The sequence below is a fragment of the Penicillium samsonianum genome (assembly GCF_028829775.1).
Source record: "Penicillium samsonianum strain IBT 33392 chromosome Unknown utg000001l_segment0_segment0, whole genome shotgun sequence".
In the NCBI taxonomy this organism is placed as follows: domain Eukaryota; kingdom Fungi; phylum Ascomycota; class Eurotiomycetes; order Eurotiales; family Aspergillaceae; genus Penicillium; species Penicillium samsonianum.
In genome coordinates this window covers 3,285,372-3,311,922 of record NW_026643259.1, presented here as the reverse complement: position 1 = coordinate 3,311,922, position 26,551 = coordinate 3,285,372, and the positions used below count along the sequence as shown (strand labels likewise).

The 26,551-nt window shown below is 43.1% G+C and overlaps 6 protein-coding genes across 6 annotated transcripts; 4 read left to right on the top strand and 2 right to left on the bottom strand.

Annotated features, from left to right (window-relative positions):
- Nucleotides 1-12,727: 12,727 nt before the first annotated feature.
- Nucleotides 12,728-13,476, top strand: N7471_001255 (uncharacterized protein; the record flags this gene model as incomplete). The annotated part of the gene is made up of 4 exons (XM_057273976.1): nt 12,728-12,793; nt 12,850-12,876; nt 12,941-13,006; nt 13,057-13,476. The coding sequence occupies 4 exons, from the start codon at nt 12,728-12,730 to the stop codon at nt 13,474-13,476; spliced, it is 579 nt and encodes a 192-aa protein (XP_057142155.1).
- Nucleotides 13,477-14,349: 873 nt separating this feature from the next.
- On the top strand, nt 14,350-17,447 carry N7471_001254 (uncharacterized protein; the record flags this gene model as incomplete). The annotated part of the gene is made up of 4 exons (XM_057273975.1): nt 14,350-14,554; nt 14,623-15,806; nt 15,861-16,676; nt 16,743-17,447. The coding sequence occupies 4 exons, from the start codon at nt 14,350-14,352 to the stop codon at nt 17,445-17,447; spliced, it is 2,910 nt and encodes a 969-aa protein (XP_057142154.1).
- Nucleotides 17,448-17,651: 204 nt separating this feature from the next.
- N7471_001253 (uncharacterized protein) lies at nt 17,652-18,144 on the bottom strand (the record flags this gene model as incomplete). The annotated part of the gene is made up of 3 exons (XM_057273974.1): nt 17,652-17,807; nt 17,865-17,984; nt 18,040-18,144. 3 exons carry the CDS (start codon nt 18,142-18,144, stop codon nt 17,652-17,654), a joined length of 381 nt encoding a protein of 126 aa, XP_057142153.1.
- A 916-nt stretch (nt 18,145-19,060) lies between these two features.
- On the bottom strand, nt 19,061-19,608 carry N7471_001252 (Mitochondrial inner membrane translocase subunit Tim17/Tim22/Tim23/peroxisomal protein PMP24; the record flags this gene model as incomplete). Its single annotated transcript, XM_057273973.1, has 2 exons — nt 19,061-19,102; nt 19,186-19,608. The coding sequence occupies 2 exons, from the start codon at nt 19,606-19,608 to the stop codon at nt 19,061-19,063; spliced, it is 465 nt and encodes a 154-aa protein (XP_057142152.1).
- A 2,259-nt stretch (nt 19,609-21,867) lies between these two features.
- N7471_001251 (putative nucleoside transporter) lies at nt 21,868-23,412 on the top strand (the record flags this gene model as incomplete). The annotated part of the gene is made up of 1 exon (XM_057273972.1): nt 21,868-23,412. The coding sequence occupies one exon, from the start codon at nt 21,868-21,870 to the stop codon at nt 23,410-23,412; it is 1,545 nt and encodes a 514-aa protein (XP_057142151.1).
- A 1,413-nt stretch (nt 23,413-24,825) lies between these two features.
- On the top strand, nt 24,826-26,043 carry N7471_001250 (uncharacterized protein; the record flags this gene model as incomplete). The annotated part of the gene is made up of 5 exons (XM_057273971.1): nt 24,826-24,895; nt 24,955-25,644; nt 25,702-25,828; nt 25,888-25,944; nt 26,001-26,043. 5 exons carry the CDS (start codon nt 24,826-24,828, stop codon nt 26,041-26,043), a joined length of 987 nt encoding a protein of 328 aa, XP_057142150.1.
- Between the last annotated feature and the right edge of the window lie 508 nt (nt 26,044-26,551).

Here is a 26,551-nt window from a genome sequence, read left to right as displayed (position 1 = left end):
TAAACGATTTACTATATACGCCTCCTATAAGGGAGTATACGATTATAAGGCTTATAACGGAAATATCGACCGGTCGAGATAGGTCTAGATTATCTATTATAGCACGTATCTTAATAGCCTATTCTTTAGTCTATACGGCTATAGCTAGTTCCATATCCTATAGGTCAGGCTCCGTATTATAGTGTACATATATAGTAGTCGAAATAGGCTCCGCTATAGTGATAGGCTTAGAATAACCCTAAACGGCCGTAGTAAAAGCTTATATAGATCTAGAAAGGACTTCTAGCTTTATAGAACGATCCTTATAACCTATTAAAGAGCCTTTCTTTATGTAAATGATATCTTTACCTCCTTTATTTACTCTTTATCCCCTTTCAAAGAAGCTATTTTTATACCTCTTTACACTATTTTAGCCCTTTATTACCTAACGAAGCTCTAAAAGGATGAAAAACCCTTTAAAGGTCCTTATAAAGCCATTCCTAGAAGGCCTTGGTAAGGAAGCCCTTTTATTTATATATATACGACTATATATCTCTAAACGGATTCGATTATACACGACCGCTTATTAGATTTTACTCCTAAGACTCGAAGATTACCTTATATGAAACACTAGGAGAGACGGAGGACTAATTCCCGCTTAATAGGGGAGGATAAGATCCTAGAAGCCCCTTTTCCTATATAATTTATATAGTTAGCCTCTATATATAGCCCTACGGCCCCGTACGGGACTAAACTGACAAAAATATTGGTTGTTAAAACAAGGCGATTTTCAAGTGTCAACAGACTTTGCTACCCTATATAATGTGAGGTCTTGCATAAGAGCTCAAAAACCTCCGGAGTTTGCATACCTTGAGCAGCATTTTCATCTAGTTAAATCAACAAATTTCTCTACCTGCTTTCAGACAACTGTTGCTCTAGCTCACTGTCAGAATCTTCCCGTGTGTTCTTTCTTCGGTCTGCACGATTAACCGAGGCAATATGTTCGATTTGCCGTGGGTATTGTCGCCATAGAAACCTTGTTCCTTCCTCCCAGGAACCAAGGGAATAACAACAAATCAGATATGGTTTGATAATTACCCTAAGGCTTATGCTGTAGTATAAGTGAAGCTTCGTGTTATAAGTGGCCGATACTTAAAAGGGATATAAATCTTTGGCTATACTCCCACTTAGAATATAGGATATCCTATCTAGAAGATCGGATATAACCTCTTAATTTAAGAACCTAGTCCGTGATTCGCAATCTTTCTTTATCGGAAATAGAACGATATAGTAGGGGCAAATTACATTTAATCTTATCTAGGTAGTATTAAAAATGCTTAGGGTTCGATTTAATAGTGTGGAAGATAAGGGACTTAGGTAGTGTTATTTCTTTAATCATTAAAGTAATAGAGTGGTTATCTCGAATACCACTAAGTTCGCCTAATCCGAAAATATATATATCGGCGCCTATAAAAGACTTAGGCGGATTATTATTTTCTAATAAGACTAGAATGACCGTTTTATAGGCTGATATTATAGGTAGATGTAACGGATAAAAGATCCTTACAACTGGAATACCCAGAGCGGGCCATATCAATGATCTATCAATAGATCGACATCGATTCGATGTCGATCTGAGAGGGGTTCGTCAGGTGATATCAATGTCAGCACTATCATGTTGGTTTCCCTATAGTCAAGGACCCCCAAAGGATCCTTTGCTTTCTGGCAAGAATTAGTCTTGGCACACTCTACAATACATTGTGTTCCCCTCTCAGTCATAGTATCTTACCCGGTTGACAGGCCTTACACCTGAAAACAGTATACCTTTACAGTAGATTCCGCCTATCCAAATATTTATAGCTAAATTGTGATTTATATCCTTTAAGGCTTAGAATATATCTAGTATAGTGCTTATATAAATGACCTTCGGCCTTTATAATATATTTCTAACATTCTAATATACCCTTAAACGATATATCTATATATCTAGGACGTCTATCCCGTTTCGAGGTAAAAACCTCCTTAGCTATTATCCCGCTCTATAGAGTAGCCCTTATTTCTTAATATAAGATAGTTATATACTTCTTTAGGGCCTATATCTTTTAAGATGAAATTCGTTAGATAAAGGGCTATACTCTTATCTCTCGAATATACCTAAACCTAAGAGCCTCTAGTGTAGGAGTGAAATCATATCTTTTCTATAACGGAAATAGATAGATTATAATAAGAGTGTAAGAAATAGTAGTAAGTAGAACCTACTATAAAGATATAGATATTAGGTAGTCGACTAAATCTTATATTACCTTTTCGTAATAAATCCGTTTAGACCGTGTAAGTTTATCGATACCTTTATATTTAACTCTAAAGTTAGCGGTCTTTTTTAATATATTAAAAGCTATTCTAGAGATCGCTAAGTATAAGATTTATCGCTTAATATCCTAAGAAGTACTAAAGTACTAACTCGTTTCTATAGTAATAAAGAATTCTTTAGGATAAGCCTCCGTGCTCGAATGACTAACTCTAGTCTAGAGTATCTTAAGTAATTTAAGATCCCTCCCTAATATCACTAACACCTTATTAAACTATATAACGAAATTTATTAGCCGTCGAGTAACCGATTTAATGTTAGCTCTAGTCTTACATTTACCTCCGATTATTTCTAGTAGATGTAGGACTAAATTAGATATAATATAAAGATAAATAAAGCGAAAATTCGAAATGAAGGTAGAGCGAAGAGATCTAAGCTCCGTATTTAGAATTAGGGCATTTAGCGTTACTTTATAGGTTGATAAACTCGATTCGAATTGATCCTAGTTCGCTATAAAACTTGATTCTATAATGTCCTCCTTAGCTACGATACTTCGCGGAGGTAGGATCTAGTTAAAGACACTTCTATATATAGAAAAGATATCGCTATCTTAAAAGCTTATTTAGTCTAAGATTTATCTAGTGATAATAGATTTAAGATATCTTAAAATCTTAAGGCGGTAGATATCGTGGGCCTAATCTATAATATAGTTAATAATTAGTATAAGTTATAGAGCCTAATCTTTATATAATAAAGAGCTAGACTATAGTAGGGATATTTCCTTTAAGAGTTAGTCTTTAATTAAGCTATACACCCGCTATACTTATATAGAAGGTTAGGCTTTTATTTTATCTAGAGGCTAGGTAAGCCCTATAGACCCTCTACGAATCACCCTAATATATAAGGAACCAGACTAGCGGAGCTATTATAGGATCGGATATAGGGGAGCTAGATTATAAATCCTCTTATAACTTTAAGAGGGCCCGAATTAGAAAAGTAGACTATATTTATATAGTATCAAATCCGCTATTACTAGATTCGGACTTCGCCTTAAGGACTAAAAAAGGAAAAAGTAGAGGTTTAATATCTAAGCTAAATAGAGTGTGTTTTATCATATTAGTAATAGTATCGCTAGGCTAGAGAGTAGAGAGTTAAGATTCCTTATATTCTTTAGCCTATAGATACGGTCTAGGCCTTATTTCTTTAGTTCTGATCGTAGGATCCCTTTATAAAGAATGAATTCTTCGGCCCGATCCTTAAATAGATTTTCGTTCTAGTCTTATAGCTAGGAAAAAGAGCAGATATTAGTAGATTAATCGATAACTATCACTTAAGAGGTAGCGTAAGGTTTTTTCTTATAAGTCAGAGATTTTTTCTATAAGAGCACTCGTAAGGCTTCTATAAATTCTAACTTTCTTTAAGCCGCTTTAAATAGTGTTCGTTATTTTTTATTATTATCTAAATTTCCGATTTCCAAATTCTAGCTCTACACTTTAGGCTATTTCTTATCAGCTAATTCGCGTTAAGTGTGATAGGTCGTAATAAGAGATTGTAATAATGAAAGCAGAATTTTATAGCCCAGAAAATTAATAGAGTGCCTATCATACTACTTTAATAGCAAACCTTCGTAATATATTGTTCTCTAGTCTAAAACGCTAACCTACTTTATTACGATTTTACTTAAATAACCTCGTAGCTCGATAAGCCAGCCATTCGGTCCGAGATTTAGTTGTTACGGACATGCTAGTCACCAATCAGTTGTGGGGACCGCAACTACTGATGGGCCACCGAGAGCCAACCGAACGATCTGTCATCAGATCACGTGCACCATCCTATACTCTGGGATACCCGGGTGTTTAGGGAAAAGAGAAACCGTGATCATGCTCAGTGAGCAAGAGCATGATCAGCCCTAAGCAGGACCCACTTCTAGAGGATATCCGGTATATATGTTACTGTATGGACCAGCAAACCTCTGCCACCACGATTAGGCAATCACCACGTGATCATGCAAGTAGTAGAACGGTCGGCGGTAGAAGTAGTAGAGGGATTCTACTATTCTACTATCTACCATTCTACATAGGAAGAACTCAGGGATATATAAGGACACTCATTCATATATCTAGTTTAGTTCTTCGTCTTCAATCTGTAACGGATAAAAGATCCTTACAACTGGAATACCCAGAGCGGGCCATATCAATGATCTATCAATAGATCGACATCGATTCGATGTCGATCCGAGAGGGGTTCGTCAGGTGATATCAATGTCAGCACTATCATGTTGGTTTCCCTATAGTCAAGGACCCCCAAAGGATCCTTTGCATTCTGGCAAGAATTAGTCTTGGCACACTCTACAATACATTGTGTTCCCCTCTCAGTCATAGTATCTTACCCGGTTGACAGGCCTTACACCTGAAAACAGTATACCTTTACACAATCCTACATTGTTACTTATATATACCTTTAGAACTTTAGTGACTCTTTAACTTGATTATAACTTGATAACACTCACGAGCAGACTAATACTCCGGTATAGATCTACTCGGCGCTCTACCTAGCATCGTTCCTCGATACCTCAATAGGACCCATCCTATAGTAAGGCCTATTAGGCAATAGTACGGTTGAGAGTACAGATCGTTAACGTTAGAAACCTGAGAAGTATAAGGCAAGTATAACCTAGAAACCTTCTAACCTAACTATGACTAGTTAGTAGTGCGTAATATATTGAAGACCGTCTCGAATCAAGTTTCGAGTTATAATAAATAACATATCTCACGTTAGTGCTAGAAAGAAGTAGGCCACTCCACCCGTAGAGGACCTTGACTCTAATACCGAGCGCGATAACACTATTACGGAGTAGAAGAAGAAGATCAACGAACTCGAGCACAACCTTAAGAAAGTTATAGATTAGCTTAGCAACTTGGGCGAAAAAAGCGGTACTAAGTTTAGTGAAGTCGACGAGTACCTCGAATAAATCAAAGTTTAAGTCAACGCTTCTACGCCTATTAGCGCTATCTAGGCACTATAACTACCTAAGGCTAAGTGTTTTGAAGGAAACCGAACTAAGCTTCGAGGATTCCTCACTTAGATAGATATATATCTAGACGTGAATAGTACTAAGATCCCTAACGAAGCCGGTAAGGTGATTTTTATATCAACCTACTTACACGGCCAAGTATAGGATTAGTTCGAACCATATATCCGTGATTATTATAGAAAGGATCCTGAAGAATGGTTAGCGACCACGATAAATATCTTTAGTGTATACCGTCATTTCCGCGAATATCTCGAGAACACGTTCGGCGACATCGATATAGCGAGAATAGTAGAAAAGAAGCTATAACGTATCCGATAGACCACCTCGACTTCGAGCTACGCCTCTAAGTTCTTATAGATCATCTCTTACTTAGATCTGACGTTAAGGACGAACTAGCGCGAATCGATCGACTAGAAACGCTAGACCAGCTTATTAAGGTCTTAGTCAAGATCGACAATCGTAATAACGAGCGACGATATGAACGTCGAGAGATAGAATAATAGAAGAAGGGTAAGAGCCACAGATTCAACCGATTTAGTAACGGGCGCCGCGACTAGGGACCACTATAGGACTCCGACCTATACGGCCCTAAACTAATAGAATTGGACGCCACTTAAGATAAGTAAAACGAGCGTCGTAAAAAGAATCTCTGCTTTATATATAGGAAACTAGGACACCGTGTAAGGGAATATAAGTAGAAGAAACCGTACGAGAAACGGTAATATATACGAGCGACACGCGAAGAACTACGTACGACTCGAGAATCTAGAAAGGACTACCTAAGTAAAGAAAGCTTAGAAGATCTCTTAGTAAGATAGGAAAACCTAAGCCTAGAAGAGATAGTAGCGGGCAACCTATAAATTGAAGGGTTAGCCGACGAGTAGAATATCGATTATCTAGAGATCGATTGGGATATAGTGGAGAGTTAAGGATAGATATAACACGATCCTCGGCACTAGATTTATAACTTAGTAGGCTATAAATCCTAGGAGGACGCTAGTTAGTAGCCCTAGGGCTCGCTAGGACTATAGGCCGCGGACACACGGCTAGACGGGTCTTAAGACCGCCACGGACTCTAAGAGCTAGATATAGGGCTCCTAGGAACGCTAGTCATATTCCCTAAAACCACTATTAACCTAGGAACGCTAAGCACGTCCCTAGGAATAGACTAAGTAATCCTAGAAACACTACCAGAAAGTCCTAGGAACCATCGTCAAATAAGTAACGATAAAGAAGCCGACGAGCTTATTAGTTATCTCTAGGATAAGATTTGGACTAGTAGGTTAGATTAGCACCTTATTATAGCAATTAAGGAAGGCGACGACCTAATAGGATGCCCTTACGAAGATTCCACTTACGCGTGTAAAGGATATACACGATACCTAGGGCATAGCAGAATGGCTAGTATTATATACTATAACGAGACGTGTATAACCTATAGGTTAGTAAAGTTAGATTACGGCATCGAACCAAGACCACTACGGTGGATAAAGAAGCTATAATAGAAGCAAGTTTACTAAGGAATTTGGTATAACGGAAGATAACTATACGATTACGATAATCGTCTAACGATATAGTTAGCCGCAACCTTATTAGGAACTTATATTAAGCTATTCGTGATCTTACCTATAGGAAAGGCGTGGACCCTAATCAACTCGGGTGCCACTAACAATTTTATAAACCTAAGGTTTTAGGAGGACCGATAAATATCGACCAAAAAGTTATTATAAGTGATACTAGTTTTAGGACTCGACGGAGAAGTTCTCTCCGGAGGAGTTAGTAAAGAAACTATCACTCTACCTATATCTGTCTATAGACACCTAGAATTAATCAAGTTCAATATCTTAGAAATAGGAGACTATAATATCGTTTTAGGCATTCTATAGCTTAGGAAGCACAACCCGAGCATTAACTAGTAAATAGGGCGTATCTCATTCGATAGATATGAATATACGAAATAATACGACGACTACGAAACGCGTCGAAAGAAGTCTGCCTAACGAACCGATAGTAGTAACAACTAGTCCTATAAAAAGAGGACTAGGGTATCGGTTATAGGCGTCGCCCTAGATATAATGGAATAGTCACTAGATATATCCGACTATAAATTAGCGGAATATATGATTATTAAACACGAAAAGCTATACGTAACTAGCGATAAATCTAGGATTCTAGACGAATACTAGGAGTTTAGAGATATCTTTATAGCACCGGCCGATAGAGTGCTACTAGAACACGGAACCTTTAACTATAAGATTAACACGAAGGAGGGTATAGAACCTACTTTCATACCAATCTATCAATTATCTTAGAAGGAATCCGGAGCACTTAAGGATTATATCGATAAAAACCTATAAAAAGGTTATATCCGCGCCTCTAAGTCACTAGCGGGATATCCGATCATCTTCGTACTAAAGAAGGATAGGAGCCTTCGACTTTACGTGGACTATCGATAATTAAATTCGATTACCATTAAAGATCGACACCCACTACCTTTGATTCACGAGATTTAGGATCGAATTTAAGGAGCAAAGTACTTTTCGAAGTATAATATTACTAATACGTATCATCGCATTCGGATCAAGCTAGGCCACAAATAGAAAACGGTATTTAGAACTAAGTACGGACACTATAAGTATATAGTTATACTATTCGGCCTCACTAACGTACTAGCCACTTTCTAACACTTTATCTTTAGCGTACTAGAAGAGTATCTTAATATCTTCGTTATCGCGTATCTAGATAACATCCTAGTATTCTCTAAAACGCTCGAAGATCATATCAAATATAATAAGCTAGTACTACACAAGTTGAGAGCTATAAAGGTCACTCTTAAACTTAAGAAGTGCGAGTTTTATATCTAGGAAACGGGATTCCTTAGATATCGTATTAGCCTAGACGGATTAGGTATAGAAGAAGATAAGGTCAGAAGCATTATAGAATAGCCTATACCTAGAAACGTTAAGGAAGTGCAATAATTCCTTAGACTTATAAACTACTATCGGAAGATTATCGACGGGTATACTAGCATAGTAACCGGACTTTACCGATTCACTAAGAAAGGACAAATATTTATATAGGACGACGTAGCAGAGACATCGTTTTAGGAACTAAAGAAACTATTTAGTAAACGAACGATTGTGGCTATATTTAACTACGATCTACTAATCGTGTTAGAAACGGACGCCTTAGACTACACTCTCGGAGCTAGACTAACTCAAGAAGAAAACGGGACTTCCTAACCGGTCGTATTCTAGTCTAGGAAAATGATCCCTATAGAACTTAATTACGATATACACGATAAGGAACTATTAGCTATAGTGTTAGCATTCTAAGTCTAGAGAGTATATCTAGAAGGAGTAAAACACACTATAACGGTACGGACCGATTATAAGAACCTCACGTTCTTTATAACGACTAAGTTCTCACACGACGATAAGCGCGATAGGCTGAAACCCTAGTATAATACGATTTTAGTATCATACACTATAAAGGGATAGAGAACAGCCAAGTAGACGCTTTAAGTAGGCGACTAGATTATAAGCTTAGCACTAAGGTAGCGGAACCCGCTATACTAAAATAAAACTAAGATAGAACCATCTTATATAACAAATAGATCTTGGCCGCGACGATCGAAGTTAAGGACGACGATCTTTTATAATAAATCCGAGTAGCGTAAGATAACGACGTGGTATTAAAGTTAGTTAGGGACGGGTTATACACCTAACCACAATTTACCACAGATGAGACCGGAATGGTCTACACGCACGGATTGATATATATCCCGCTATAATTCAGAAATAAGGTTATCCGAAGACATTATAACGACCTCGTATACGGATATATAGGGGTAGAAAAGATAGTGGAATATATTTCGCGAAACTACTATTTTCTAAATATGAACCGTAAGGTCCGATTCTATATCTAGGGATACGATACGTGCTAAAGGAATAAGCTAGCACGACACGCACTATACGGGCAATTATAACTATCGGAGACACTAAATACTCTATAGGAATAGATCACTATAGACTTTATCACGAAGCTACTAGTCTTAGAAGGACACGATATGATCATAGTTATAGTCGATAGGCTCACGAAGTACGCCTATATAATTCCAACTATAGAGACTATCGATACCGATTAAATGGCAAATATCGTGCTATAATATATAGTCGCGAACCATAGAATGCTAAGTAAGATTATATTAGATAGAGATAAGTTATTTATATCGAAGATATAGTAATCATTTGCGGATTAGATAGGTATTAAGCTTAGACTCTCTACCGTATACTATCTATAAACTAACGGATAAATAGAAAGAGTGAACCAAACGTTAAAATAGTACCTATAGCACTACGTGAACTACTAGTAAGACGACTAGGTAGGACTATTACTAATAGCATAACTAGTATATAATAATGTAGTACACTCTATAACACGAGAATCACCATTCTTCGTAAACTATAGGTATAACCCTATAATATTTAGAGAACTAATTGGTAAAACAGCCGTGGTAGAATTAGTAAGGCTAAAAGCTAGCGGATTAAAATAGTTGCACCTATAACTATCTAGAGATATTAACTTCGTCAATATACGTATAAAAAAGTACTACGACTAATAACACTAGGAGGGACCTAACCTAAAGAGGGGGGAAAAGGTTTATCTTTTACGCCGTAATATCAAAACCAAGCGACCTAGCAATAAATTGGACCACCTACAGTTAGGACCATTCGAAATTGAAGAAAAATTAGGACCGGTCAATTATCGCTTAAGGCTACCGGAAAGTATATAAAAACTCCACCTAGTGTTCTATATCTCGTTACTCGAACCCGCACCAAATAACGCTAAACTCGCGATAAATGTAGAAATAGAGGAAGAAACCGAAAACGAATATAAGGTTAAGGAAATTCTAGAAATAAAACGAATAAGCGGAAAGCCTCACTACTTAGTGAGATGGAAGGGGTACGATACCTCTAAGAATATATAGGAACCTATTAAGAACCTAAGGGGCTGCTCCTAGCTAGTTTAATAGTTCCACTAACACTAGTAGCGGAGAAAGCCGGGCCGTCCTAGAAAGACACCGGAAGATTAGCAATCTCCGCTAGCATCTAATCAAAGTTCGGATACTTAGTAGTAGTAGCGAGCTACTCGAAGTTAAGGGCGGAAGGAGAAGCCTACCCTAGGGACGTCTATCTTTCGTCGAGAATTTTAAGAAGCTCGGTATCGTGATGAGACATTTTGAAACCACGTTCCTTTAAGAATTTCTATTGTTTTCGCAAACGCGTATGGCGCGCTAGTGTTTTATTGATCTTTTGTTAAACTTCTGCCAGACGATCCTAGATAAGTTTTAACTCGGGCTCTAATAGCTCTAACTTATCATCGGCCTCGGAAAGATCGGCCGTAATTTTCTATTTAGCGGATTTTAACAAATCCCACTCGTTGTTAGTGTGGAACTCCCGTTTGTATAAACGACCCGCACGCGTACACGACGCACACTTCGAATACTTGTCCGACTAATCCATCACACAATTAACACTAAGGTCACGATAATGGTTATAAGGAGTTGAAGTCATAAAACTATACAATTCAATATAATCAGCCTACCGGTTATAGATTACGGTCGACGGGCAAGCGGATTTCGAAGGACACTCCGGAAGAAAATTAGCCTTACGTTTAGGTATAACGAGAACGCATTATTTTGAGAAAAAGAAAAATCTATCACCTACCTAAGGGGGGACCGCAGATTTATAAGTCTTAGGGACGAAACTCCTAGGAAGAGGGGAGGTGATATTATAGACATACTAGTCACCAATTAGTTATAGGGACCGTAACTACTAATAGGCCACCGAGAGCTAACCGAACGATCTATTATCAGATCACGTGTACCATCCTATACTCTAGGATACCTAGGTGTTTAGGGAAAAGAGAAACCGTGATCATGCTTAGTGAGCAAGAGCATGATCAGCCCTAAGTAGGACCCACTTCTAGAGGATATCCGGTATATATGTTACTATATGGACTAGTAAACCTCTACTACCACGATTAGGCAATCACCACGTGATCATACAAGTAGTAGAACGGTCGGCGGTAGAAGTAGTAGAGGGATTCTACTATTCTACTATCTACCATTCTATATAGGAAGAACTTAGGGATATATAAGGACACTCATTCATATATCTAGTTTAGTTCTTCGTCTTCAATCCTACATTGTTACTTATGTATACCTTTGGAACTTCAGTGACTCTTTAACTTGATTATAACTTGATAACACTCACGAGCAGACCAATACTCCGGTATAGATCTACTCGGCGCTCTACCTAGCATCGTTCCTCGATACCTCAATAGGACCCATCCTGCAGTAAGGCCTGTTAGGCAACAGTACGGTTGAGAGTACAGATCGTTGACGTTGGAAACCTGAGAAGCATAAGGCAAGTATAACCTGGAAACCTTCTAACCTAACTGTGACCAGTTAGCAGTGCGTAACATTAGTTTACTAAGCCTAGGGCTCTTTAGCAGATCTAATGCTAGCATTTTTAGTATATATCTCGAATCGATAACTTCCTAACTCTTCGATATTCTTAAATATATCAGTATGATAGTCGGGAAATGGTTCAGAGGGAAGGCGAAAACGGATGTTATATTTCTTCGCCAACCGTCTCAAATTCTTTAAATTGTTTTCTGCTATAAGAGATAGAGGCTATTCTTAAGGGGAAGACTTAGGCGTGCGTGGAAAACTCAAATGGAAATATAGTTCAGAATATTCTGGGGAAGGGGGAGTTTTACGTTCCTATAGGCATACATGTCTCGGCGAATTGCTTATGTGTCGTAGTTAGCGCCGATGCTATTTTAGGGGATTTTTCTCCTTCCGAAATCAGCTTAGAGGGAGAGGGGGAGGGGAAGGACACGTCAGCGGTTCAGGGGCGTGTAGGATATTCAGGTATAGAATAGTGGTGTTCAGGGCATTTAGGTGAATGGGCTGAAGAGGCTGAGAGTAGGGCGGCAAAAGGGACTTTCCAAATGAACAAAAATCATTTTAAAAAAAAGAAAACATACAACAGTGAGGATTCGCTGGTGGTCACCCACCCAACTACTAACTCACCGGCGTGTGGCTTAAGTACGGCTGAGCGGACGGGAAGCCCTGTTTTCCACACCCTATGGTCGTATGTACCAGATTAGGTGTGAGAAAGAATTATAAAATGCAAGGAGTGACCTTGGGGGTCTAGTGAGACTTCATAACGCTGGAACCCTAAAGACCAAGGCTTACTTGGTGAGAGGAGTCTAGCGCCAGCCCCCCATATTCTGCCGCACAGACCACTAAAATGTCGTAAAACACGTGGCACCGATGACTCTGGTGTTGAAAGCCAAAACTAGTCTACGTCTCATTTCCTACGCAATTTTACAACATGATCGGAGACGGCGAGAGCTATAAGAGCTACCCAAAAATGAGAGAGGAGGATACTCGGTACCAGGTTAATAATACATGGGCATATCTAAGAGGAATAGTTTTTAACCTACATCTGACCAGAACGGAGATAATGTCACTTGGTTCCAAGTAACTAATCAGCATCCCCATTCCAACGCGAGGCCAATTAATCTGATGTACTTGCCTTTGGAAGATCGATCGCAAGTACTTGCTCCCAGAAACTCTTATTGACTTCGGTTTGCCGTGGGATTATTTGGAGGCAAGTCAAATACGTATCGAGGATTTGTATAAGATACTGACGGAATATAGACGGACCCGAATTATATTGTGATCAAAAAGTCTATCACTGATGATATCCTAGAGGAGCTTTTTGCACACACAAGACGACTCAAGGAGGGCAACAAGATTCAGAGTTATGCAGAGCAGTCCCCCTGGCAGGACGTGAATCCTTTCAATCCTTCCGGTCCCTTCAATCCCGATCAAAATTTGAATTATCAGCCGCCTAAGTGCGTATCACTCGGTGTACCACTGAGCTTTGATATCGGTCTCAAATCGTCCACTGTCAAGCGATCTGTGGACGGTTTCAGAGCTGACCCATCCCACCGGGGACATGTCGGCCAAAGACTTGACGTCGTTAGTTCGCGGATGCCGGGGTATGGAAAAGTGGTTCTTTATCGAACAGATGCAACAGTCAATGAGGGGCAGGACCCTCAGTTCTCATGGACGTGAGATTTCAAACCGTTCAATCATTAGAAGATATAATATACTCATTAACGCATTGAGCATTAGCCATACGCAAACCGACACGAAGAGCTTCGATCATTTCTTGGTATATATCTTATCTATGCATTGGACTATACTTTTCACTAACAGTGTAGCGCTTTGCATCAAATGTGCCGAATCTAGTAGATGAAGATAGGGCTCTCATCGTGTCTCTTCTAAAGAGAGCACAGCAGGATCCCCCCGGATTGAGTGAGCCACACTATGTGATGCGCTGTGTTGGCTCTAATTCCACTCAAAACCGCACCGAAAAGTCGGCCATCTTCCTCCGTCTTCCTTATTATTCAACCCAGAAAATAGATGCAGCCCAATCCTTTCGCAAATCCGCCCATTCCACGCGCAGCCTCCTGCAGTATTTTTACAACCTGGAGTCTACCCGGAATCGTGACCTGCAGCAAGTAATTCGAAAATCAGGAGTCTTTCCAAAGAACCATATTATTCATGTCTCCGAATTGTGGGCAGTGATTGTCAATTTCCGTTCGTGAACACCCTTTCTCATGAGTCAATCACAACATACTGACACATAGGGAGCATAGAATTCATCATTACCAGTGCACCCATACCTCTTATGGATGGAGCGAGTCCTTCTTTGGAGATCATGAGCCCGCCAACGCCCATGTCGTCATCTCCTTCCAACGTTTGTGTCATTAATTCCGACCGGCGTGTGTTCTTCTTTCCCATGGAGCACTGCAAGACATTTTTTGTATGGCATCTATTTCACTTATAGCCTTTAACCGGGACTCAGGGTGTTGATGTTTATTTACCAGGCAATGAGAGACAAGATTTTCAGGTACTGCCTACCGGAAAGCAAAGGCCGCAGCTATGACAACCACGGGTATGAAGACCGCAGGTATGAAGCCCGTGGTTATGAACCTCGTGGCTATGAACCTCGTGGCTATGAACCTCGTGGCTATGAACCTCGTGGTTATGAAGCCCGTGGTTATGAAGCCCGTGGTTATGAAGCCCGTGGTTATGGAGGCCGTGAGTATGAAGGTCGTAAGTATGGAGGTGACAGGCATGAAGGCCTGTATGATTTTAAAATGTTTACCGAAGACAAGTTTCCGATCAGAGCAGAGGATTGGGCTAAAGTAACAGCATCATGCACATCGACACTTCTTCGCATTCACATCGAGACCTTTATACCGGAGATATCAGAGGAGCGCCGGGGTAAAGAGAAAAAAGGGAAGTTCCGAAATGATAAAGAAAAGGAGAAAATGGAGAGAATGTTCGATGAGACAGCTCGTAAAGCAAAGGGAGGTGAACAGAGCCTATCGGAAACAGATAAAGATGATCAGTCTGAGAAAAAGAATGATCCGCCCGAGACAGATGAACAGGATCAGTCTGAGAAAAAGCATGATTTGCCCGAGACAGATGAACAGGTTCAACCAGAGATAGATGAAGATGAACGGGGTTCGCACGAGACGGAAGAATCCACCGAGGATTACCAAGAAGATTGGGACTACCACAATAAGGAGCTGGATGAGGCTCGCTATACCGGAGCAAGCCATCGCTTGCGACGGCCCATCAGGGTGAAATCTTTCTCATCTTTGCCCGGCGTGGTGATCAACCAGGTACCTGTTGACGACATATCCGCTCCTTCGAACATTTACTTCGAACCAACCAAGCCCATCCTCTCTTCGGATAATGAGTCTATTGATCAAGATATTCTTCCCAAGGCAGCAGATCCAGAAGAGCAGATCGATCATGGTCATCGTTCCACGACATCCGAATCCTTACCTGGAAGTTCATCTGCCTCCCAGACCTCTTCCCCTGCTCATAGACCCACTATCAACTTGGAATTTCCGCCAGTTTTTACCTGGCAGACAAAGAAAAAGCCGTCGATGAAAGAGAGCGCGATCTCGAAAGCAAACAGCCCTCTCGATAACCCCAGCCCGGATCATTCCAAGTCGAATGTTCAGTCTCCAAATAAGCCACCTGGGATTTTGAGCGTGGACGAAGACACAATAAAGCACGTCTCCGCGCATATCAATAATGAGCTGCTCGAGCCTACCGATGGAGATAGTTGGGAAATATATAAACAAGCGACGACAAAATCCTACTTCGATGTGGACCGGGCTATTACACAAAGATATGCCGTTTCTCTTCCCACATTGATCGCGGAACAAGCTGAGAGTGTCCCCGACTTATTCTCGCCAGAAATGGTGGACTTGAAAGATGTTGTCAGTAGGCTATGTCGACTGTTCAACTTCTTTGCCCCGCTTTCATATCCATGCGCTGTCAGCGGCAAGTTCTGGGGAGCGGTTCATGATCTTCTCGCCGTGAGGAACATCCACTCCCTCTATCTCTACAACTTCTAATGCCTAGATTTGCAGACCGTCCCCCAATATTGGGACACATCCTACATGAAGGAGCTGGCCAACCGGCCGCGTCATCAGCGGATACCAGAGACCTTCTTTATAGCCAACCTCGGCCGCACTGATTACGCTAACATCCCCGACAAGGACGAGCTAGAACAACTGGCTTTCAGCGTCGCGAATTGCGAAAAATGCATTGCATCCCGTCAATACTCTACTCGGTCGGATGCCCTCGACCATCTGTTTACGCATGTTTCCGTTGTTTGCCCCGAACAACGCTCGGTGAAGAGCTCGCAATCACCATGGGTGATGGATTTTGAAGAGTATCTGACATACATTTGCCGGGGAGCTGATCAGATAATAATCACCGAGCTAGAAGACTTTCTGACAAGCTTGGAAACGATGGCAGCTCAGATCCAGCACGGGGTGTCAGCTGATGGAAAGTTTGACTGGGACACATACCGCATCCCATCGAGTTTGGTTGATGCCTTTCAGGATCTCCTGATGATGGTCGTGACTAGCGCACATCTCGTGAAGTCTTGTCATAAGAAGCGCGAAACTTACACAAGTTCCGACCCGCCGGGGACTTTCTTGATGCTATCAGAGTTGGACAGGGTCACGGATGCTGGGGTAGCGGCAGAGACGGCTATGGAAAGTGCCATGAGAGACATCGTTTTGATGACCTATACCGACGAGCTATCCGATGTCGTGACCTACGAAGCCGTGGGTCCCGGATTGGTCCTCACTCTTATCATGGGGGACGTCCGCTGCAGAGACTCGCAAAGCAATCCGGTTAACTTGCTCGAGATCTATCGTGAATACGTCCGCAATCTGGTCCGTATCCCTTTCTCGATCCCTGCCACTAGTCCCAATGTTACTAACAAATCCATGCCTTCTTAGCAATTCAAAGCGAGTCAGAATCCCCAGCGACGCCTACTACAGGAAATCTACCTCGTCCGCGAGGAGCTAGAAATAATCCAGAAGGCTTCCGAGAGACAGCGCCTTGTTCTCGGAAACTACCTGAACGTCATAAACCCACATTCTTTCCGCATCACCACCGAGTCCCGGGTCTCCTCATTCGAACTCGAGAAAGCAAGGTTAAACAAGCTCATCGGCCAGCTGAACGCCGAGCTCAGCGCAATCTCACTTCTCAACATAAAACTTGACTCATTGGCCAACCAGACGCGCAGTGGGGTAGATGTGCGACAGGAAGATCAAGGAAAGGCCATTCTTGTCTTCACTATCGTGACCGTGGTGTTTATGCCGTTATCATTTGTGACCAGCTATCTCGGCATGAACACCACTGACATCCGCAACACGAACAGCTCGCAGACGCTGTTTTGGGCCATCTCCGCCCCGCTAACAGTGGGCATTATTACGATCGTCTTGTTGGTTGCGTTTCAGGTGGATCGGATTCGAGAGGCTTTCGACGCTTTTTGGACGTATGATTCTACGCTAGCGGCGAGATCTGGCTCGGCTGTTTTGCGCGGGAACTGGACGAATAATCACATTGAAGGGCCCTCTGGATTGTCAACAAAGAATTGGATTACAAGTGGCTGGCCTGCGGGAAGGAAGACTGGGCTGAATGACTCAATGAGCGTTTAGCTCGTCTATCCTGGATTATATCTGGTCTACAAAAGTAACGACACGTATCACGAAATTTCACGTTCATTGGTTTCTATAGAAGACCTTCAGGGTTTACTTCGTACAGAGAAATTTGGCTAATTGTTTGTGATCAGCAGTTAAGCAGATCACTAGCCAACCCAAAAATCAGTATCCAACCCTCCCGATCATGTCTAAGATGGACATCTAGATCATGAGACGCTCGACCTGGTTCTTGATAGCACGGATCTGAGCGGTCAGGTCACTAGCCTCGTTGGTGGTGATAGAGGCAGCGATCACGGGGCGGGAAACACCAGTAGCACGGCCTAGAGCCATCTTGCTAGGAACGTAGACGTAGGGGACCTAATTTAAATGATTAGTCTAGATTCTCGGCGTATGGCTCTAGGGTATTTAACTCACGTTCTTATCCTCAGCCAGAAGAGGCAAGTGAAGCACAATGGCGAGGGGGCTAGTATCAGCTGCCATGATGACAATTTCACTAGTACCCCGGTTAAGGGACTTAGTGCACTCGTTGGCGCCCTAAGACGACGCTTAGCTTAAGCTTAGAAATAGTTCAAAGCACATAAAAACAAACCTTCTTCAGTTGGCGATAATGCTGGGCCTGCTGCACAAGGTCGAGGAGGCTCTGGGCGAGGGCCTCATCGGCGATGGGCCACGCTGCGCTGGTATCTTCGGCCATTGTTGTAGTTGGGAATTCAAAAACCAGATCTTAAGAAATGGCTCACTCGGTGGATCACGGCCGTGTATTAATTGAAACGGAAAAGAAGTGATGTGTAGGTTGAAGTCAAGTGGAAGATGAGCATGAAACTTTTCAAGAGTGGACCGTTCGGATACACCGCCTGCTGAATTTGCAGGTCTTTCTGGACGGGCGCCCACCGCTCTCGTCCTATTGGTCACCCTCCGGCCCGGCAATGAGCACATGAAACAGTCTTTCCGTACCAACTAAACCGGCAAGACCATCAGGGCAGGGTTGGCCATGAATAAGGGAAATATGAACCCCAGGTGTAGTAATAGTCATAGATGAAGTGGAGCAATCATCAAGGCATATAGTAAAACTCAGCTTATGCTATATCTATGTTATGCAAGCCCGAATCGGTGTGCGGACTCGGTTTATGAAAAGTCATAGTTCCTACTCGGACTCGATATGTTCTCGATGCAGGGAGTAAACCAAACTCAATATACACAGAATAAATGCGTCTCATGCTTGTTAGCCGTAAATTAATATACAAAAATCCAAGACAGTCCCGTCGTGAACGCTTTTTAGCAGGATGAGTAGTGGAGATATTCTTCTATTCGGCCACCTGGCCACAGAAAGAGACACGCCGGTCTCAGTACCAGCCATAAGAACAAATCCGCCATCCATAAAATACAATGCTCTAAAAACACAGGCTGTGAGAGGCGGTATTAAAAACGAGTAAAGAAAACAGGAACCTCGATGCTATGTCGTTTAAATATGATGACCAAAACCGAACAGTCGAGAAAAGAGACTCAATGTGGGGATGTCGTTATGAAGAAAGAGATGGAAGGGAGGATGGGTTGAGGGCGATCAAATGTAGATAGGTCGCTCGTGTTGGTGAATGGAGAAAAGAGAGAGTTTAAGCCAGAGCCTTATGCTCAGATGGAGGTGGGGGAGGAAGCTGTTTTGGAAATTCGTGGTTAGCAGACACGTCTTGACTCTAACTCGAAACGGATCATTTCGAGGGGAAGGACTTCATCGTACCTCGAGCTTTGTGTTATCAGCCATCATACGCTGGAAACCAATACCGACACCCTCAATCACAGCAAGGAAGACGGCACACATAATAGCGGAGTTTCGGGCGGCCTTGTAACCACCACGGATGGCGAGGGAACCACCGGTGAAGAAACCAGCGATGATAGCATTATAAGGATCCTCCTTCTTGCGAATTCCCTTGATTGAACAGTCGTATATACTGAAAAGTCCTCCCCAACAGCCGAAGTTACCACCGAGGACGGGGGCGCGCGCCTTGATAGCTGTGAGAGCACCTATCCGGCGCTCACCGTAGGGACTATTGCGGAAACCCTTGACACCGTGCCAAACGGCACCACCGATGGCACCCATGCAAAAAGCACCGCCGAAGTCGCTCAGAGCAACCCAGGGGCAGGGATCGCGTGTGTGGTCCATAATGTGTGAGTGAGTCGAGTTGAGAGTCGGGGATGTAAAGGCGGATGGGCTGTATAGAGACCAATTTTGAAAGGTGCGAGGGTGGAGGTCGAAACAATCCCAATGAGAGAAAGAAGCCGGTTGTGAAAGGCGTGAGGGTTGTTAAGGTCGAAGATTGACAAGCCGAGTGAGAGATGCGATAACAAGATAAGGGCGGGTCGAGGACTTTTTCTTTGCCATGTCGGGTTGCACGTGACCACTAAGGTTCGACCCGGTCGCCACCGAACTCTTTGATTTCTACGATGTCCCCCGTGTTTATTCTTATTTTCGCAATATCATTCGTTCGGGTCAGGAATCCCCGGGCTGGGAACCCGGGGACGAGAATATTCCGGCCACTCATCCCTGCATGATGTCTTGAGGTCATCAGAAAATTTCTTCGTTCCTGCGTCAATTTGATAATCTATAGTACACGGCTCTTTAATTGTCATTGTTTTGGGAGGGGCCAATAGAGCCAATCGGAGATCATAGATTCTACTACCTTGGGACTATTCTGCCTTCTAAAAGAATGAGGTTCTACGGCTTCACTTCTTTATCTACCTACAACAAAACAAAGTTCACCTCACCATGCCCCAAGGTTGATCCCATCACACTCACAACCCTCCTCCTTCCCCGCTTCGGGAGTACGGTCATTAACAGAAATATTCGGGAGATCGCATGCAAGGCGCCCAAGCTTTAGGCTCGCTCAAAATATATAGATCCGAGCTTCATTTTATTTCTACATCCCATCCGTTGCACAAGCTTGGAGTTGCCGAATTCTCGATCACAGAAACTCCTCTGGAATTTAAATTGACTCGGCTACATGATTTCCGGATGGTTGTCTGATATTGAATATGTATAGAGGGTGGCGGGGCTCTAAATATCCCGCAATAAACACGCGTTTTCTATAGGGTATGGGCCCTTCATTCATGCATCTCCATATTTTAGGTGGTCGGACTGCACTTCTGTAAATAGGTATGAATTTTGTATGGTATAAAAGCTTCATAGAGTAGAAGTGTAGCAGAAATTAGCAGAAGTGAAGTAAAACCGCCCCAAAAATGAAGGCACATGAATTTTTTAAAGTATGAAAAGCCTCATTTTACCTTGCCTGTCTGGAGCAGTCCGGCCGTCGCGCGACCCAGGGTGTTCTCACACTGTCTATAGCGCACTCACCCTTCTCACCCCTAGTTGTGCGACGCTCTCCTTTCCACAACCCAATTAATTGCACTATGTATTTCTCTCCCATATGGAATCTGATACATACGACCATAGGGTGTGGAAAATAGGGCTTCCCGTCCGCTCAGCCGTACTCAAGCCACACGCCGGTGAGTTAGTAGTTGGGTGGGTGACCACCAGCGAATCCTCACTGTTGTATGTTTTTTTGCTTTTTATTTAGATAATCTACGCGGCCAATTCTTGAGGTGCCTTAGACACTAAAGTGGGCAGGGAATTTGACTTACGGTGAGTGTGGGTGAGAAGGGGGTGACAATTCTCACCTAAGGTGATAGAGGTCTCCGCCCGCCTACACACCTAGGGTGATAAATCTCGCCGGGGCCTTGATTCCAGCTTGTATTTCCTTTCCTAGCGATAACGATATTCCATAAAGATCTCCAGAGGGTGAGCGTATTGCTCGTGCCGTATCACGTGGCTTCACGAGTACCAGATAAGAGCGGGTGAGATTAGCCTACCTAGGTAGCCGAGCCAAGTTTCTGGGCAAGGCTTGTTATCCGTTCTGACACTGACCCATTGACATACGAGAATGGATATTGTCGTACGCCATTATTTCCGTCATCGACAACTCCAATATTTACGAGTTTTGAACTGCTCCGCCCTAAATATAGGCCAATCGTTGTATTGTATATAAAATAGCATATAGATTTACCACTCGCGAAATCCTACACCCGATTCTTATTACATTTTTCGATAAGCGGAGTCCGTAGATAGCCCGGTGGCCCCACGCAATAACTAAGGGGCCCGTGTAGCGTGTGTTGGTAGGAAATATCAACCGAAAGGAAACCAAGATTCAAACTAACCAGTTACATGGGGCCAATGTACCGAACCCGCTAACTACATATGTACTTATGTACCAGATTGGGAAACAGCGCCGGGGTGGAGCTGGGAAACCTTCTCCCATACAAGCCTTATCTTTTTTCCCCACAGCCTTAAAAATTCACCGATTCCCCAGGTGTCCATAGAGTGCCGCCCCTTGTTTTCCCATCGCTGCTTCTCAATCCATCAGGAATCATGGCCTATGATCCGGAGAAAGGCCATGCAACAGGCCAGCACCCAACTGAAAAATACAGTTCACCTGAGGTGATCTCAGTTGACGATGCTGCCTCTCACGAGACCGGTATCCTGGTTAGGATTCGCGCCCTGGAGGCTAGACTGGATAAGAAACTCGGTATAGAGTCTGATGCCATCGAGCGCAAGCGTGCTGAAGATAAAAGAGAGGTGCATTGGGTGGAGGAGATATCAATGGCGGCTCTGTGGGCGAGTGGCACGATGAACACCTCCTGCTTTGCGACTGGCTTCCTCGGCTGGGAATTTGGCCTGACTATGAAACAATCGATCCTCATTACCATCTTTGTTTCAATCTTGGCTGCATCACTGAGTGGGTTCTGTGCGACCTTTGGCGCTGTGACTGGCTTACGTCAAATCAGTGTTAGTCGGTACAGCTTTGGTTGGTGGCCTAATAAGCTGGTCGCCTTGCTGAACGGTATCCAGCAAATGGGATGGGCTGCTGTCGCATGCATCACTGGAGGTCTTGCGTTGACGGCAGTATCCGATGGCCACGTCTCGTTGATTCTTGGAATTGTTATTTTGGCTGTCGTGGCCCTGTTCATTTCTTGCGTCGGGTTGAAGGCCATTTTGATTTACGAGAGATGGGCCTGGATGGTCTTTTTAATTATTTTCCTGATCATCTACGGCGAGACCGGTGAATATGCAGACAATGCGGCCCCGGCTACCGTGACTGGTTCGAATTTCTCCGGTGCCGTTCTCAGTCTAATGGCCGTTGTTTACGGATCCAGTGCCTCGTGGTGCACAATGGCTAGCGACTACTATGTTCACTATCCTGCCAACACGTCTCGTTTGAAGATTTTCCTCATGACAACCTTTGGTATCTCGATTCCCACCTCGATCGGCATGGTCGCTGGCTGCATGGTCGCGTCCGCTTTGAACACTAAGCCCGACTGGTCCGCCGCATACGAGAAAGGGATTGGCTATCTCATTCAAGAGATGCTCCATCCTCGCGGATTCGCCAAGTTCCTCCTTACGCTCCTCGTTTTGTCCGGTATCAACGTCAACGTCATCAGCATTTATAGTTCCGCCATCTCCTTTCAGCAACTTGCCCGACCCTTCGCTCGCATTCCTCGGTCTCTTTGGACATTGTTCTGCTTCGCCTGTATCATCGCCTTGTCAATTGGTGGTCGGCAAAAGCTGAACGAATACCTTCAAAATTTCTTGAGTCTGCTGGGATACTGGTGCACGAGTTATGCCATTATCCTGTTCCAGGAACACTATATCTTCCGCAAGGGCAACTTTGAAAACTATGATCTCGAAGGATGGAACGACCCGGCTAGGCTTCCGTTGGGAATTGGCGCGAGTGTGGCGTTTGCCCTTGGGGTTGTGGCATGGTGCATGGGCATGGATGAGACTTGGTTTATCGGTCCCCTTGCCCGCGTGATTGGAGATTACGGTGGTGATGTTGCCAACGAGTTTACATTCGTTGTGACGGCTTTGACTTATCTACCGGCAAGATACTTGGAGCTCAAGTACTTCGGTCGATAAATCGTGTATACAGAACTGGTGGTGCGCTTGCTCTAATATTACCCTTCCTGATGTTTTATGTTTCTCCCACTCTTGGTCTTAGAATCAGATAAGATATATCACGGCCCTGTATTCCAAGGTTCGCATATAGACGCTCAGCCGCGCTCGGGTTTGCCTGTTTCGGTAATATCTTAGAAAACACCAAGGCTTGCATGAAAAGAAAATATAGTTTTATCGACTATATAGCTTTAATTACATACGTATAGATATATATATATATCTTGAGTATTTGAGAATAGACGAACTCGGGAAAATTAGTCTTTCAGCTTTCATCATTCACCACCTATCTCGATTCCTTCGAAAACAACCTGAAAACCGAATATACACACTAACTGCGACTGCAGGCAGCCAATACTTCTTCAAAAAACGACCACTGGCTGTGGATATTGCACTCAATTTCAATCAATATTTTGTCTTGCTATGGGACTATCGCATACGTAACATGATACATACGACCATAGGGTGTGGAAAACAGGGCTTCCCGTCCGCTCAGCCGTACTTAAGCCACACGCCGGTGAGTTAGTAGTTGGGTGGGTGACCACCAGCGAATCCTCACTGTTGTATGTTTTTGGTAATTTTTTTGGCTATGTTGTGTTATAGCGCTGGCTATTATTCGTAGGACATTACGAAAAGATGTGGAGAAGAATTCCAGAAAATTGGGTTCTCAAAGCTTTTTGAGGTTTTGAAACCCTTTCATCTCCATGGCACTATCTATGAATGGCCGCTGATCGAAACAAGAACAAAGAAGACCGTAAACCAAAATATGTAGCGTATTTGATAATCAAACCTATTTACCTCTATGCAGAGGTAGTATATTCCTCCACTCCATCGGTGCACACCAACAAAGGCACCATAGAAGACGACTGACTCCTTTCATAAATGAATACTTATGATCAGATAATATTCACTTATCCGAAAGTATTATTTGCGAATCCTACTCCACCACTAGACCATTATCTAGATCCTCGGCTTCTCGAAAGCCAGGGGTATATTGACCAAGTTGATCGCACAGCCTTTTATCTTCATATACATACCCATTTTCCTCCTTATAGCTTTCCACAACATACGCATCTGTAGGATCAGCCAATTTCTTGCTAATATTAGCCAATAATTTCTTTGATTTCATGGTCGCGGATGGATGTTGCCCCTCCCCCCCCCCGGGACTCGGGAGACCCCACGGGTGGGTTTGCTATTGGTTTATATAAAGTCCAGATCCCACTCGATACAACTATTGAAGCCTCTGTTGCTTTTATAATTACCCCTCCTTTTCGTCACCCAGCGATATTCTCAAGTTTATCAAGGGTTGATATCGTGTTCTATCTTGTTCTCGCGCTGATTCATTTTCGTTCGGGACCTTCCAAGGTTACATAGGAAATGGACTACAACGACAACAGCCTTAGATTCGAGGCGGGCAATACCAACATCGACCCAGCTATATTAAGGGGTAATATATAAGACCCCGGCGAACTCATAAGCTCGTACTTATATTAACTACGTCCCAAGAACTGCCGGAAGGCTGCAAGGTCACATCGACCGAGAACCATGGCGTAAGCTTCTGGGCACAGACGGGTCGCATCGATGTCTTGCTCCGCGATAGTAAACCACAGTCCTTCTTCATCAAAGTTCTTTCGGGAGAACTAGGCATGAATATGACCAGGGGTGAATTTCAGTCAATAAGCGCGATGCATCACGTTCTACCAAGATTTGTCCCAAGGCCCATCGCTTGCGGTACCTACAGAACGATGCCAGACACCCACTTCTTCCTCTGCGAGTTTCAAGAAATGACTGACGATATGCCTGACCCTCACAAATTCACCGCTCTTCTGTCAACTCTATATCAGAAAAGTGTATCGCCTACCGGCAAGTTCGGGTTCCACGTCACCACCTACGCAGGAAACCTACCCCAGTTCATCGGATGGGAAGAAAGCTGGGAAGTGTTCTTTTCTAAGACAATGAAACAGGCGCTTGACCTAGAGATTGAAAGGAAAGGGCCTAGTGAGGAGCTCGATGTCCTCTCTAGAGCTTTATTCGAAAAGGTTATCCCGAGGCTCCTAAGGCCTCTCGAAAGTGACGGCCGAACAGTGAAGCCTTCACTTGTTCACGGGGACCTTTGGTACGCAAATGCAGGGATTAATGTTGACACCGACCAGCCTCTTGTCTTCGATGCGTGCAGCTTCTATGCGCACAACGAATGTACGTTCTCCTACGAAACACTTGCGGTTGCTCATGCTAAACACATTAAAATTGAAGATGAGTTTGGCCAGTGGCAACCAGCTTGCAATAGGTTTGGGGATGAGTACGTTGCTGCCTACAACACATTCGCTCAGATTTCCCCGCCGGAAGAGGACTTCCAAGGCCGTCTAGACCTCTATAGGCTGTGAGATACTCAGAGACTCGTTCCATTCTTCCTGGTCTACGTAGCTAATATTAAGCTAGGAGGTTTGACACACATGTATCAGCGCTTTTTGTCGATAAGAAGACACTTCGAACACAGTGAGACTATTCCGAGCACATAGTCTATCTAGTTTGGCGGCTAATGAGCTCAACAGGGTCCTTGATGTCATGAGAGATTTGGTGCAGAAATATGGCTAATGGACAGCAGAAATGATTCTATACTCTTTTTTCTATCTTGGAGACCTATAAGTGCAAACTTGAACCAACTAATCGTACTCGGGGGAGGACCGGCTGCGAGTATAAGAAAAGACGGAAAAACGAGCATAAGTCTTTTTATCTAAAGCCAATGAAGCTCTAGGGATCATAAGAGGCTAGGATGGCTGTAGGACGGGAAAATGAGATTCCATCGTGGATCTTACCCCGTCGCACGGAATTTGACTATATAGCCAGTTTCCCTATCATATTCCTACAAGTGGCCATCTGTACAAGATCTAGTTTTTTTTTTAGGGTTAGATATACCCCTTCAGTTTAATCAATTATTTTATAGACACTCTCTTAGAATAGTCAAGACCTCTTCTAATCACCGCCAGGTCGCCACCCCGAGTCAACTACGTTATGCCTACATTGCTATTGTACAATCTATGTAGTTATACAAATTGTAGTCATAGAGTTCCTCGCTCTGCGTAGGAACAACACTTATGCCGAC